The sequence below is a fragment of the Fukomys damarensis genome, unplaced genomic scaffold, assembly GCF_012274545.1.
Source record: "Fukomys damarensis isolate Sample0158 unplaced genomic scaffold, DMR_v1.0_HiC HiC_scaffold_32, whole genome shotgun sequence".
Taxonomy (NCBI): domain Eukaryota; kingdom Metazoa; phylum Chordata; class Mammalia; order Rodentia; family Bathyergidae; genus Fukomys; species Fukomys damarensis.
Window position 1 is genome coordinate 40759999 of NW_022900944.1, and position 16548 is coordinate 40776546.

Sequence of the window (16548 nt, forward strand, 5' to 3'; positions counted from 1 at the left end):
AGCCAAGCACCAGCAGGACACTGAGAACTTCCCCAGAGCTGAGGAGGCCAGTTTCTTAGCGTGACTCCAAGGGCCGACGTACAGTGAGGCTTGGTCTCATTGTCCTGCCATGAGCCGTACTGCCATATGCCTTGATGGCCTGTTGTATTATTGCTGGATCCTCTGAGAGGAGGTAAGATTAGAAGGAAACAGCAAAGCTGTCCTGTCACACATCTGTATAGACTTCTTAAGGAAATACCATGAGTCCAGTATTGTAGTACAGACACAGTTGAGCTAACCCCACACATCCGTAACCCTCCAGGAGTTTACAGCCAACACCTGGCAAGTAAGCCAGTCATTAAAGACACCAAATTGTGATATGAGTTATCAAGGAAGGAGGGTAGTTTGGTGGTAAATGGCAGAGGAGGTCCTTCCTAGATTAGAGAACGCATGTTTGAGCAGGTGGTGCAGAGTTCGGACCTGAAAAACAACAAACGGTCAGCTATAGTCAACTAATACACACCAAGAGTTCAAGTTTAGGGGATAAGAAGGGCAGCAGGACAAAGAAAAAACCTGCAGAAAGGTCAAGCAGGGGCAGGGAACAGACTTAGATATGACTCCAAAGTGACACAAGGTGTCTGTGGCTGGCGAAAGTAAGTCACCAGGTAAGAACCAGGTAAGATCTCACAGTCAGGAGTGCCTCCCAACCATGACGAGAAGTTTGGTTTCATTGTAGGCACAATGGAAAGATTCAGAGGATTTCTCAATAGGAGAGTGACAATCACAACAATGATGAACAATGAACATTCATTCAGGTTGGGCAGGTGCTGAGATAAAATGGGTTCGGAGAAGAGCTCTTGGCGACTTAGGTTGGGAAGAGGGCAGGCGAGAAAAAAAGTCACCAGTCAATGAGTGTCTGGGAGAAGAACCCACAGCATGTGCTGCTGATGAGGTTGTGGAAGGGGTGCTTGACAACAAGGACAAGGCCTCAGAGATCACCCCCAAGATTCTGAATTGGCTGGCTGAGTGGATGATGGAGGCATTAGCTGTGATGGGAAAGACTTGGGGGACAATTAGACTTTTAAAAACTCATAGCACGTTAGTGGGGAGGGAATCCAAATTTTAATTCTCAAGCATCATGGCTTTGAAATGTTGGTGAGATGTCCACCTAGAACAGTCAAATGGGGAACTGGAAGAGTGGATGTAAAGGGAGGAGATCCAACTGGGCGGTGTTCCAGCTCGAGAATCTGAAGCTGAAAGGAATAAGATATCTATTGAGGGATGGTAGGAGATTAAAGCTGGCAGCAGAGACTCCTAAGAACCATCCCTGAGAAGAGATGAAGAAAAGATCATTTCTCACATGTTTTATCAAAAATAAAAAGTACGGTCTTCAGTGAGACCATACTGTTTGATACTGTAATAGGACATTATACCCTTGTCCAAACTCACTGAAACGTCCACTGTTAGTGAATCCCACTGCTCTTTATGGACTTCAGTTCACACTAATATATAAATGGGTGGTCATCAGTTGTTATAAGTATGCCACAATGACCCAAGATATTAAATGGTATGGGGAACTCTGGGGTGCGAATATTGGAACATACGGGAACCCCTTGTACTTCCTGCTCAATGTATCCATAAATCTAAAACTGCTCTAAAAATAAACTCTACTAATTTATTTTAAAAAGAAGAAAACATGGGATTTAGGATTGAGCACACACAAAAAAAAAAAATCAAAAAGGTTTCAGAGGTCTTACCAGAAAGAAAAAGGAGGCTGAAAACAATATAGATTTATTTCGAAGAAAAAAGACACCTTGTCCTTATCAATCTCGTTTGAGCACAGCACAGATCAAAGATGTAAGAAAAATCCTTAGCTTTCTACAATGGTTTTATAACTTGCAATTTTTTTTCTTGCAGTAAAGGATTTAGGATGATGGCAAAGAGCATTTTTTGATTAATCATCAAAGATCATTGTTTTTCTGTATTCAAATCAAAGCATATTTTCACAGCCCAGGTTTTCTAGAGTCAATCAAAACTATACAGGAACTTCTACTTAGGCCCCTGGGATCTTAGTGATGCTGAACAAAGCCACTTAGCTTTTTCAGGCTCACTTTCAATGATCCATAAAGTGGGAGGAAGTCTTACTTCTATGCTTCCTCTTAGGCTCCGCATTGACTTGGCATTCCATAAACTGTAACATTGTGATGAACGGGGAGGGTCTTATGAAGTACTAGGCATTATGCTCAGGACCTGAGTAATCCCTATCACAGCCCTGCAAACTAAGGTCTCTCAGCCCCATTAGTTGCCAAGATGACAAAAGACTCACAGAGGTGCCTTGCCCAAGATCACACAGACGATAAGGTGGTGGCACTGGGATCTGAAGCTCTGCCTGTTCCACAGTGCCCTCAAGTGCATTCGAATCCTGTCATAGGTCAGATCTGGAATGTCACCCACCCTACAGTGCAACTGTTGAAAGCCTGATCCCCCCTGATGATGCAATTGGAAGGTCCTGGGAACTCCAGGAGATGAGGCTCAATTAGACGAAGTACCCTGCTGGGGTCAGGCCCTTGAAGGGTACATTGCAGCCCAGCTCGTTCCTTTCTGCCTTCCGACCGTGAGATGAGAAGATTTGCTCCACCGTGGATGCTGCCTTGCCATGGGCCCAAAGCAGTGGAGCTAACTGAGCATGGCTCTGAAACCATGATCCAAAATGAATCTTTCCTAATTGATTTTCTCATGAAGGAAGGAAGAAGGAAAAAGGAAGGGGAGAGGAGGATAGGAGAGGAAGAAGGGAAGGGAAAGGGGAAGGAAAGAGAAAAGGAAAAGGAAAGAGAAGGGTTAAAATGAGCATAGGCTTTCAAACGTTTCAGATCTGCAACCACTGACTTCACCTGCACCTGGCCGTCAGGATCCACAAGTGGAATATCCAGAAGCCTTCACCTCGGTCTAACTCTCTGTCTTGGTTACACCTGTTGTAAAGTGCATTGTTCATGATGCAAAACATCCACTCCCAGCACTTGTTGGTAAAGCTGTTCATTAAGCTAAGAATAATTACATGGAGCCTTTCATTATATTCCTGTTACTTATATAATTCACTTGGAAACATGATTTAATGTGTTTGGAGCAGCTTCAAGGAAAAAAATACCAGATGGTGGGGAATTAAAAAATGTCTATTGTTGATGTATTACATTGATTTATGTGGAAGTAATTCGTGTTTTTAATTTTCTTTCCACTCTAAGGTATTTTCCAAGAATGCAATTCTTGATGCATTCACAGAGCCCTAATAGAGGGAGGCCTTATAGTTTATCATCAAATTCCCCTTCAGCCATCTCCACAAAGTGCACTATTCAAGCCATTCCTCTTGAGCTGAGCAGACACAGGAGAATATAGACACCTGGTTTAAATGCTTGGTTCCATGGCCTCTCACAGCGACAGCTCTGTGTGTGTGTGTGTGTGTGTGTGTGTGTGTGTGTGTCTGAGAGAGAGAGAGAGAGAGAGAGAGAGAGTGTGTGTGTGTGTGTGTGTGTGTGTGTTCAGTGACTTTCAGAAACTTTCCTAGTGTTCTTTAGGTTTTGGAGGTAGAGCTCGGAAAACTAAACTTGAATCAATTTTCTAGACCATTAAATAAACTTCAGAGCTCCAAATCACAGACACAAGTATTGGATCTTCACAGAGATCTTGAGCTTTCCAGTCTTGAAAGAGAGTAGGCAGTTAACGCTGATACATTCCAAAACAGCAAATGGACCCAGAAGTGCCAGAGAAACACCAATACAGGAAAAGCCCAACGAGAGGCAGAGGAACAAGGAGCCACCTCATTCCAGTGTTTCGTCACTGGGATCCCTGCCAGCCTCCCAGCTCACTTTATAAAGCTGGCCGGAGCAGCCCAGAGCACCATGCGGCCCTGCAGTCTGCTTGCTCCACCGCTGCTTCAGAAGGGCTGCCAGAGTGGCCCTGCCGGCTCGCCTGCCCAAGAGCCATGGCAAAGAATGGACTTGTCATTTGCATCCTGGTTATCTGCTTGCTCCTGGACCAGACCACCAGCCACCCGTCCAAATTAAAAGCCAGGAAACACAGCAAACGCCGTGTGAAAGGTAAGGGGACTTCTCAGCCCAGCACGACTTCAGGCTTCGTAGGTGTGGGTAGGCACTGGGAAGGTGAGTTCCTGTCTCCCTGAGTGACAGCACCAGGCTGTGTGTGCATGTAGCTTTGTGGGGCTGGAGTGAGCTTTAGACTCTCTGGGATGGCCTGGCAGTTAAAGAAATGACATGGTGGGCTCGTGGAAAAGATACTTTTGTGCTGTAGAAAATTTCTATATTGTGTATCTTTGGTCCGATTGGGCTTGGAGAAATGGAAGCTCATTCCATGAACTCATTTGGATGTGTGAACCTCGGGTGTTATGAATGATGTGTCCAGGGGAACATACTGACTAGCAAAGTACACTCACTCACAGACACAGAGATTCCATTCAAATGTATAGTAACATAACTATGATCTTACTAGATGTGCAGCTGAGGATAAAGCTACTGGTACTTGTAACTTCTTTTGTTTCTCGGGTTATTATTTGGGTATACTTGCGCACCTCCAGCAGTCTTAGGGCACTCTCTACCATATTTAAACTAATCATGTGACAGAGAGCTGAATTAAACTTCTCTTTAAGGGCCGGGGATTCAGCTCAGCGGTTTGTGGCCTGCCTTGCAAGTGCAAGGACCTGAGTTCAATCCCCGGTACCAAAAACAAACAAACAAACAAACAAAAACAAAAAAACTTCTCCTTAACTCAAGAATATATGAATATGCAAACCAGTTAATCATTCAGAGACTGTGACACAAAATGGACTCTCCAAGCAATTACAAACCTGGGGTGGTTTGAACTGGACTAAGACTTTTTTTTTTTAAATTTCAAAGAATGGAGGTGAGGGTAGCGTGTTTGCAATATGCTGACACCAAATCAAAAGAAAACAGCATCAAGACACAGGGTGATCTTGTATTTCAACTCTGAGTCTTTTCCCTATTAAAATGCTTCAAGGTAAATATCACGGCACTCTTTCCTCACTGATTTCACTCCACTAGAAACAAAACCCACCAAGGATACCAGCTAGGAGGTTACAGCCCAGGATTGACATGTCACAGATGGCTGGAGGGTTTCAGGGGAGCTTGTCTCATGTTTTGTTCTGGTGATTATTAAGGACCCTTTAGGAGGGGCATTGGTTTATAAAATTAGGGTCTGATACAAGGCTTCCTAAGTGGAGTCTTTTCCTTATAAAATATTTGACTTCCCTGTTCCCTCTTTTAACAAAAGATTAAAATACATCTCATGAGTAGATAAAATATATTGCTGAAGAGGAAGAGACAAAATACTAGGTGATGTGGCATATTATTCTTGCCAGCCTTTCACTACCAGGGAGGATTGGCAAACTGGTGACCTCTCAGTAGGGAGGCAGGAAGGGAACAGGAATATGTGATTACATCTCTCTCTCCTTTCTTCCTCTCCCCTCCTTCTCTCTCTCTCTCTCTCTCTCTCACACACACACACACACACACACACAATCACACACACAATCACCCTCCACTGCTACAGCCCACATACTTTTTTTAAAAAACCCATTGGATGTGCATCTTAAATATCACCTCTCCAAAACTATCTTTGCCATCAAACCCAGGAAAGTAAACTATACAGGACACGAAGTAATGCCTACATTTTCTAGACAGTTTTTTTCAACTTACATACTTTTATAATGTTTAAGTACCTTGAAATAATACCAAAGTGTGTGAAATCAAAAGTGAACACCACCTTTCTTCCCTCAATCCTTGTCACAGTATTATTTACTATTAACTGTTAGTTGGAGTTCCATATTGGCTAGGTAAAATGTTTAGCAGGAAAATGAATTTATCTCATCTACTGACTCTTGGACAGCTACTAGTATAAGAGAGATTTCATTCCTTTTAATAGCTTGGTGCTATTCCATTGTCTGGGCAGGTTGTGACTTGCTCTGTTCTCGGTTGGTGATTGTTTGTTTGTTGAGACAGTTTTGCTATGTAGCCCAGGCTGGCCTTGAACTTACAGCAGTCCTCAGCCTGCTAAGGGCTAGGATTGCAGGCATGTGCCACCATGCCTGGCTTGGTGAATTTTTTTTGTGTGCTTTCCAGTACATCTCTTTGTGCTGCAACATCTCCAAGGAATTGCTTTGTATACCTATATCAATACCCACTCTAGGATGTTATGACACAGTTTTAGATGTAAAATTGTGAGTTAATTAGACTCTCCAATTATTTGTCAAATGATAACAGCAGTCCAGGCCCCATGTCCAGGAGTGTAAGAGGGACTTTTCCCACACACCTGGCAACTCAACATCATATCCTGGTTCCATGGGTCATTTCTTCTAGAAAATTTATTTGCATTTCTCTCTGGTGCCTAATTCTGGATAACAAAAATTATAAAGTAGAAAGGAACCTGTTAGGAGACTCAAAATAGCAACTGAGTGATTTAGCTCCACATACAAGATTTCCCAGGCACGTCATAGATCTCAACAAATTATGTATTACATTAATGAATAAAATACAACTTTTGCTGTGAAATAGTTGTTCAATGTATTCCCTTTGTTCATCCATGTTAACAACCAAGGATAGAAGCTGAAAGCCAAATCACCTGGATAATGACTTTCATAATGATCTCCCAGGGGCCTAATACTAATTCGTGTGTCTTCATGCTAATTCTGATGTTTACAGTCTCCCAGGGGAGGCCGCTTATTGACATACCAGGGAGCCAGAAGCCAAACTGGACTGGGGGCGGGCTGGTGGTGGTGGTGATAATTTGTCCAAGTGATTCTTAAAATCTGAGAAGAAAGTTTGAGCAGCCTATGTAAGACTGGCCCCAACACCTGATGGTCGTGCTTTCTGCACAGTTTTATTGATTCCTTTTTGAATGGTCCTGTCAAGAAGATCTTTGCGTTATTGAATTTCTGAGCTGAACTAGGAAATGATACACAGCATTACATGAAACAGAGGCAGCACTACCCTGAGTACCTCAGAAGGCAGTTTCCTAACTTCAATGTAAAAACACCTGGTTTGTAAACACCTTGTTTGTGAAGTATTCCGCGGGGACAATGAATTGTTGTGTTCAGATTTTAGACTATAGAAAAATCCTGGAGAAAAAAAAAATATTCTCTATATGGAATCACCACAAGCAGACATCTGGGGACAGTTCATATCAAGCTTTAGCCTCTGCTTTGTCTAGGCCACACACTGGGACCAAGCAAGTAGAGACAATCACTGTGCAGAAGACAGGAGGGATGGGAAGAGAACAGGCTTGGGAAATTCACATCTAGCTCTGCACCTTTCTAGCTGGGTGGCCTTCGGTAGGCAAGTTCAGTTTTGGGTGCCTCTGTTTCCACTTCTGCAAAGTGGAGCTAAGGGTAGCGTCTATCTTGTAGGAATGCTAAAAGAATTAACCTGTTGGCAGAAGGTGTAGGGTGGCTTTTAATAATTTTTACTTTTACTGCTTATTATGATTTAATTCCCACCTTCAGAGAGCTCACAAGCTGCCAGTCTGTTGAGAGTCCCCACGCATTCTGGAATTTTGGTTAGGCCAAGGTTGTTCATTTTCTGACAGTCCATGAGCCTGCGGGGCCCCACAGGATGGAACTGGAGAGAGAGGCTCCACCTCACAGGAGGACCTTGCAGTGCTGAGATCCCCACAAAGCCTTCATAAGTCTCCTTCCCTAAATTATTTCATGCATGATTTTTCACATACACTTGGCTTCACGCTAGCCTTGGATGCTATAAACCAACTCTTTATTTTTAACTTAGTTTTAATTGTTTGCTTTCTGTTCCACCTACCCCACTCCACTCTTAAATACCTCCCAGAAAAAGATGGAGACCTGAGGTCACAAGTTGAAAAGCTCTGGAGAGAAGTCAACGCGCTGAAGGAGATACAGGCCCTGCAGACAGGTGAGACGCCCACCACCCCCGCCTACGCCTCCTCCAGCAGGACATAGAAAGGACACTGGACACCACCAGTGGGTTAAATGACCCTGATCTATATGCTGAGTTGTGGGCGGTACCTCTTTTAAGAGAAATATTAACAAACCAGCGATGTGTCCATGAGAAAGGACCCAAAAGCTGGGACATTATAATTTGTTGGGAAATCAGCTTGATTTACCACCCTATTCTCCCATAGTTGGGTGGTAGAGAAATAAAAAGAGTCCCTTCAAGACTGCATGTTTAATGTCAGTGGATTATTCCCTAATAGAATAAAGGACATACATTAAAAGCTAAAAGGTAATATTTATTGGATGTATTGGAATAATTATTGGATTACTAAGTGCCATTTGGAGATCTACTGAGATTCGACTGAGACAGGGTCGCAGGATTCTCCTACAACACACTTGATAGGCTCAAGGCACTCAGGACACGGGTTCGAGATATTGCCAGCAAATAGGGCCATGTCCAGTGTTTCTCAGTCTCAGAACACCACCAGTACCCCCAGCTCATGTAGCTGTGCATACTGCTGCCCACAACTATTCTCCAGGGTTAAGGAAATGAGAGTACAACCAGGATGTTCCTAAACAGCCCTAACTCCTAACCCCAGGAACCAGTATCCCTCGTGCCAACCCCAGAGGCAGAGTTCTGAGGGTCCCCACAAGAGGGCCACCCTAATACAAAGAAATACCTTCAAAGAAGAGTGAAGTTACAGCTTTCCATCAGGTATTTATAACTCCTGGGCTAGATGTTACCAACCCAAGGTCACTTTTACCATATGCATTGCCTCCTAGTAACATGGGTGACAGATTTTCCTTATCAGGTGTCCAGAGGTACAGAACTAGAAAGTTAAAGAAAGGTCAAATGCTCATGCTAAAGGGGAAAGAATTTCATTAACCTTTATGCATATTTTGATACTTATAACTACTTTGTAAACTTTAATCCTCCAACAACTACTAATATTGACTCCTCCAATAACTTATGCTATTATAATTTCCCTCATTTCACTGATAAGATAAAATATATGTGATTTACACAACAAATAGATGCAGAGAGGAGACCCAAACCCAGGCATGATTCCTCTAGAGCCTCACTTCCCACCGCTTTGCCCCAAAACTGGTTTTATGTTTGTTTTACTCTGGATAACCTAAACATCATTACCAGGTCTGCTTAAGAAAGACATGGCTTCTCCACATGTAAACTCAGATTTTTGCTTTCTTGGTTTTTTTTTTTAATTATTATGAGATTCCGTCCAATTCCAAAAATGGCAAGGAAATTCAGCACATAGTAGAGCTATATAAACTAGGACACAGGTGTATATCAAAGCAGCCCATGGGACTTTAGACCATGTTATGTTTCAATGGTGGGACATACTTGGCCTTTGTAAATGTGATTTTACACAATATGCAGGTTATGGTTTTGACATGCGAAGTTGTTATGAGTAGCCATTTCTCTAACCCTTAATGTCCTGATAAATGGTGGTTTAAAAAAAATCACAGCATCATATTATCGTGATTAATATATCTTCACTCATGTACAATGCTTAGCCCAAGGTTTGGCACATACAAAATATTTAATAAATATCAACTCATTATCATCATCACACATCATTCATTCTACAAATATTTATCACCATTATCCAGGTCTAGTACTGGGCATATTACACTCAAAGAACAACTTACTATATCAAATTTCACATCTCCACAGTCTGTCTCCGAGGCACAAAATTTCACAAGAAATGCTACCTTGCTTCAGAAGACGTGAAGCATTTCCATGAAGCCAATGAAGACTGTATTTCCAAGGGAGGGATCCTGGTTGTCCCCAGGAACTCTGACGAAATTAACGCCCTCCGAGACTATGGTAAGAGGAGCCTGCCGGGTGTCAATGACTTTTGGCTGGGCATCAACGATATGGCCACAGAAGGCAAGTTTCTTGATGTCAATGGAATGGTCATCTCCTTCCTCAACTGGGACCGTGCACAGCCCAGTGGTGGCAAGAAGGAAAACTGCGTCCTGTTCTCCCAATCGGCCCAGGGGAAATGGAGTGATGAAGTCTGCCGTAGCAGCAAGAGGTACATATGCGAGTTTACCATCCCCTAACAGTCCCTTCTCCAGTGTTTCTTCCAAGCACAATCAGTCATGATTCATAAGCTGGTGGTTGCCAAGAGTAAGTCAAAATTGTTACTATTGAACGCAAAATTGTAACACAAGTGTCAATGCACATAACCATATAACAGAATTGGACAATTTGTTCCTGTATTCCATTGCGGTTTTGGCCTTCATGGGACACAGTGGATCAGAAAATAATAATCTAGGCACTAGGTCGATGTACACTACTAAAGTGACTTCTGTGAATTGAGCTATCAAATTATTTTTTCTCTTTCCTTGTCCTGCTCACTCAGATAGACCCAGTCTGTGTTAAAGTATACAACACCCTATATGTTTTTTCAACCCAGAAAAGCAAGGTTAAGCTATCTAGAAGATTTTTCTCTTCAAAGTTTAGTGCAGTTGACAACAGTGATATATCCTGAAAAATGTGTCATTAGGCAGTTTCATTGCCATGTTGTAAGTCAATTTTGCTGTTGTATAAACATCCTTGTGCATACTTATCAAACCTAGCTGGCCTAGGTCAATTGCTCCACATGCAATCCAGAGACACAAGACGTATGATGCGTCTGCTGGTGTGATATGGCAGACTGTATGACAATATATTTTTATAAATAGGATGCGCTCTAAGGCAGCAATAAAAGGCACAGGATCGTGTGTCCATCAGCTTTGTGTCACTATAATAAAATACCTGACATGGGCTGCATGTGAGGAGAAGTCGATGTAGTTCACAGTTCTGATGACTTAAAGTACAAGATCGCAATGATGGATGTAACTGTGTTGTACACCTAACATGTACCAGTAGATTCAATAAAGATTAAAAAGAAAAGATTGGGGCACCCCACTGGCTTGTAGTCTGGTGAGAGTGACAGATGGTGGAACATCATGGCTGCAGCACACGTAGAAGCAAATTTCCAACCAGAGCAGAGCTAGGGAGGGAGTGGAGGGAGCGAGGGGGCGGGGAGAGAACAGGACCCCACAATCCTCTTCAACAGCAAGACTCTAATGATCGAAGGACTTCCTATAGGCCCCACTTCTTGAAGGTCCACATTACCTCCCAAAACCCAAACCTGCTACCCTGGGGGCTTTGATTAAATCGCTCAATGGGATTGCATAATTAAACCACCTCAAACCACAGCACCTAGTCAATGCATAACATCGTCATTATCAAGCAGTTGCACTGTACTGAGTTGTTTTACATTTTATACAACAGACAGTACAGCAGCTTTGTTTACACCAGTATTACCAGCAGTACATGAATGATGAGGTTTCATGCATGTGCAGTGAGGTGAGGACCGCTCCATCACTAGGCTATAGAAACTTTTCAGTTCCATTTTAATTTTATCACATATGCAGCCTAACACTGACTGAAATGTGGTCGTGCAGGGCATGACTGTGTCGACTGGGTTGCTGAGAATTTCCTAAGTCAGAGATTCCAGGTGCTACATAGCCCCAAAACATTTCAGCCTGATGCGCCATCTACTCCTGCTTGATGATCTACCTTGCTGGCCCAGCAGCCTTGAGTCGCTGCCTCCTCGGCTGGGGCTTGTCTCTTATTAGGACATGAATGTCTGAGGGGGTTCTGCTTCGCTTCTGTTCCCCCAATCCAGCTATCTTTGGAAGTTCCTGAAAAGATCCAAATAAACATGACAAGGGAGGATATTTGACCAAATTCCCTCTCAATGTTATGTTACAACTTCCAACTTAGATAAATATTTCCAAGGCCGAGAAAGAGCACAGATCACGTGAAAGAAGGAAATGGGGGGTAAACATCTACTTTGCCTTGGCTTTTGCATCCTTACTGTTTTCCTGTATACACGGTAGGTTTATATTTCACTTTCTTTATATACTTATGTATTTTTTCAACCATGATTATATATTTATAAGTCTATGGGGGCAGCCTATCTTTGAAGTTGAATGTTGGATTTAAATAATACTGTTTTGGAGCCATATGTCTATGCCCCATGTGTTATTCTGCCAAATGCTGTTTCGATTAAATTGCTTAATGGGATTGTATAAAATAACTGCATTGCTCAAGATGGAATTTGAAACTTTAGGTTTGAGGGAAATGGGCTTTTCAGAAGCAAACAATTCTAAATCTATCTCATCCTTCAAGTAAACATCTTTTTTCTTTCAATGTTGAATGTTTTCTAAATAATATCCTGCTCTGCATTGCAGACTTTGACTACAAGTGTTTGGAATTTACTGTTAGGTCTTTTCATGACACAGTAATAAAGCCTGAGTTCTGATCAATGTGGACGTGTCTAGATGTTGACTATAGTTATTCAACCTATGTTGATTTATATCAAATTTGGAAGCATCTGAGGAACATATACCCTGGATTTGATCAAAGTGGTGACACAGATGGGCAGTGTTGGGAACAGTTTCACCTGCCAATAAAGATGTGCAGGCTAAAGGTGGGGTCACTTTGAGAACGCTGAAGCTGTAATCATCCTGTTGATCCTGGCCAGCCCCAACATAGCCTGGTCTTCTTACAATTACTGACAGTAATGAAATGAGTAGCTGGACTGAGCACATTCTAAGTACTCTACCAAATGTGATAGAATTCGCATTTATCTTCTTCCAAACAACCCTAAGAATTAAGACCTAGACTTTTTTATTATTGTGAAGAGGAAAAAAAAAAGTGAGAAAGATGTAGTTACTTGTCCTGAATCATAAGTCAGCAAGAAGATGGATTACGAATGGACCACACAGGGCTGACTCAGACAACCACAGGGGACTATGACAGGGTGAGGGGTCATAGTTTATATCTAGATAGCCTCCTACAGCCTCATGTGCTCATAAAGTGGGGCTTCAGGGAAGTGCTTGGATCATGGGGTGCTAGAGTCATCAGTGGACAATCCATCAATGAAGATTAATCCATTGATAAATTTACAACTCAGTGCACTGTTAGGAGGCAGGGCCTGGTTTGGAAGAGGTGGGTCACTTGGGGTGAGATCTGGCAGGGTATATCTCTGTCCCCCACTCCTCCCTTGGCACTCTCTGCTTCCTGGACACCAGGAGATGAACAGCTATTCCCCTGTCATGCCATCCTGCCTTAAAGCCAGCCAACAATGGGCTGAAATCATAAGCCACAATAAACCTCCCCTCCTTTAAATTGTGGGTGTCGGGCACTGTATATCGAGGACAAAAAGAGTGACTAAAGCATGAGGCCTGTTCCAGCAAGTGATAGAGACAAATTCTCATCCAGTCCTTAGTGCTCTCATTGGGGTCACAATTTGAGCCAAAAGCTGACCTTGAAAAGGCAACCACTCCATGACTGCCTCCCAAAGGAAGGTGTGCATGTCTCCCTCCATTCTGCAAGGGCTGAACAAAGACAACCAAGGTTCACTCATGGGTGCCTTAGTGTGGGTCCCTGAAGAAGGGATTCGATAAAATCATCCTTAAAACACCTCATCCACAAAGAGTGTGAAGCTAAAGCCAAAGGAACCAACGAGCCAGTGTAGGTGATCAGCCACACTAAGACGAAGGTGAGTGCGTCCTTTCCAGTTGCTGGCTGCAGAGCTCATGGAGAACGAAAATTCTGTGCAGTGAAGGCCACAGCGGTTTCTGGTGACATTTGGAGGGGTCCACATAGGTGGTGGGAATGATAGTGAAGCCCTGTGAAGTGGGAGCACTTGACCCTTGGCCAGGGCCACTGCCACAAGGTATACAAGGTGTTGATATTGTTACAGAGCAAGGGGAAATGGAGGGGGAAAGCACAGATCTGCTGGAATGGATGACAATGCAAGCATTCTGAACTCAGTTATTGTGAAAACTGGACAGAAAAATTTTCTTGGACCTGTGGATACTACTGTACCTTGTCACTCAGGGCCTAATAGAGCCGGGCATAGCGACACACACCTGTAAATCCAGAACTCTTGGAGGCTGAGGCAGGAGGATTGTAAGTTGGAGCCCACCTTGGGCAACTTAGTGAACTTGTCTCAAAAATGAAAAATAAAAGGCTGAAGTTATAACTTTAGGTTCCATTCAAGAGAGATGGTTAGGGATTTGGCTTAGTGGTTCCACCACCTGCCTCAAAAGCACAAGGGCCCAAGTTCGATCCCTGTACCCCTCCCAAAAAAAGAAAGAGAAAGAGAGAGAAAAGAGCTGGCAGAATTCATAAACTTTCCAGACTCTCTGAAGAAGATGCTGTCCTCCAATATGTTTTCACAAAGCTCTTAAATGATAAAGTAAGAAACCCAGGACCAAAGCACCAGAAATCCAACTTCTTCTCACCCGATGTGTCCTGTAACTTTATTGCTGTGCATTGGTCTGAAGATACAGCATACTGAGAAAATAAGGGAAAAGGCCAGTGGAAGTGGCGTGTACCTATAGTCCCAGCACTCAGGAGGCTGATGTAGGATTGCCTTGAATTTGAGGCTGGCACAGGCCTAATAGTGAGCTCAAGGCCAGGCTGAACTTACACGTGCATAGTGCTAGCCTGTCTTAAACAAACAAAGCAGAATTTTTTTTTTTTAAAAAAGAGGAGGCTATGAATGTGATAAACTTTTGGCCAAGAATATGAAGGGGACCAAATTAAAACAGAGAGAGATTTTCATGAGATAGAGGCTGTCCTCCCTTACAACAGCTGGAATATTATTCTGCCATAAAGACAAACTTGGGTCCATGTTAGGTGAAGTAAATCAAATACTTTAAGCTTCAATATCACATGGTTTCTCTTATATGAGAAATCAAAAAGATAAATAAAGAGCAAAATAAATAATAGGAAGTAGGGAGATGAGTCTTTCTCAAATGGGAAGGAATCACAAGATGGAGGGAGAGGGAAGGGAGGGGAGGAGAGGGGTTGACAAAAGGAATTGAGATGTGTTGTGTGCGTGCACCACAAGGAACGTAAACATCATGTACTGTTAACATGTACTAACACAAGTAATTTTTTAAAAATAAGTGATGGTGACCACACTGAGTGAGCTACAAATTCATAAATTAGCTTTTCTTATTAAAAGTCTGGAGCTGCCTATTAGCCCACAATAGCTTGCCTGAAGAGCCAGCAGCTGGTGCGTGGAAAGGAACAACTCCCCACACCACTGGTTACAGCAGAGGTCTCAATGATTCCTGATGCTGTAGTATCTTGGATGGCAAAACAGTAGAGCAGCCAGGGGCAGCATGGCTTGTACATAAAACCCCTATAGAGGCAGAAATTAATATACGGGAAAGAACGCATTTCCCATTAATTAGCTGTTCCTGCTAGAATGTCTCGTTCCCTTGCTGCTAGGACCCTGCTCTCATCAGTGCCCTCCACTCCACACTGTTCCTTGCACTGCCCCTCGCCCCCTCAAGAAGCTTGCGTTCAATAAATAGTGGCAAGCTCCAGGAGACAGTACGTTAGCCTGAAAAGAGCTCTGACCACCCTGGGTCCCCATTTACACAGTAAAGATCCTGTCTTGTCTTTATTACCCTGCCTCTGTACCCTTGGTCAGGTGATTTGAGGTCTGATCAACCTCCAATAAATAAGGAATTTTTAAGAGTAACAAATAAATACGACCAGACTTTAAAGGGTGAAAAAAAAAGAACGAAACAGATGAAAGTTAGTGAGGACAATCAAGAAGGGGCAGATTATGGGAAGCGGAACAAGACTGGAAGAAGTAGATTAAGAGATTACCTGGTTTGCCCAGGGTCAAACTCATAACTGACTTTACTACTTAGTCAACAAAACAGCAAAAGGCTACTCCCACAAGACGCTGGAACCTGGCTTTGCCTTGGGTCTATTTTACTGACCCGGTACTATCTAGCAGACAACAAGCGGCCTGAGGCAGGAAGCAGAAATTGGTCTCAACTATCAGGCTGACTCTTAAACCTTTATGAAAGCACCCTGGCACTCTGGAAGGCTGAAACAGAAGGATGGCAAGTTTGAACACAGCCTGGGGAACTTAGTGATTGATCAAGAACCTATCTCAATAAAAACAAACAAGCAAGCAAACAAAAAGGCTGCTGCTTGAGTGCTTTTTTGGTGCACACCTGGTACCTCTTCTGTGAAGCAGCAGTGAAGGAGTCTCCATCTTCCCTAAGGTCAACAAAAATCCCAAGGAGGCGTAAAGATTAACAACAATGATCATATTAATGTGAAGGTGGTGGGGCAGGACAGCTCTGTGGTGTGATTTAAGGTTAAGAAGCATTCGCCACTTGTTGACCCACCGAAAGCTACTGTGAATGACGAGGTTGTCAATGAAGGAGGTCACATTCCGACTTGACAGACAGCCCATCAATGAAGCAGACTCACCAGCACAGATGGAACTGGGGACAAAGATATAATTGATGTGATACACCAACAGACAGCAGGTGTCTGTCAAGAAGGGAGACCACAGTGTCTTTACTCCAGAGCACCGTTCTTACAGTCCAAGGACACATTTTCAATTAAAAAACAGCAATTTGACAAGCGCAAGGACCCGAGTTCGATCCCCAGTACCCAATAAACAAACAAACAAAAAGACAACAACATAAAAATCTTTGTGACTGGCTGTAATCCC

General features: G+C 43.0%; 1 protein-coding gene across 1 annotated transcript; it reads left to right on the forward strand.

The window, feature by feature from the left end:
• The first annotated feature begins 3886 nt into the window (after positions 1 to 3886).
• Positions 3887 to 10398, forward strand: Clec3a (C-type lectin domain family 3 member A). Its single transcript, XM_010609474.2, has 3 exons — positions 3887 to 4070; positions 7842 to 7925; positions 9663 to 10398. The coding sequence occupies exons 1-3, from the start codon at positions 3956 to 3958 to the stop codon at positions 10052 to 10054; spliced, it is 591 nt and encodes a 196-aa protein (XP_010607776.1). The 5' UTR covers positions 3887 to 3955; the 3' UTR covers positions 10055 to 10398.
• The last annotated feature ends 6150 nt before the right edge of the window (positions 10399 to 16548 follow it).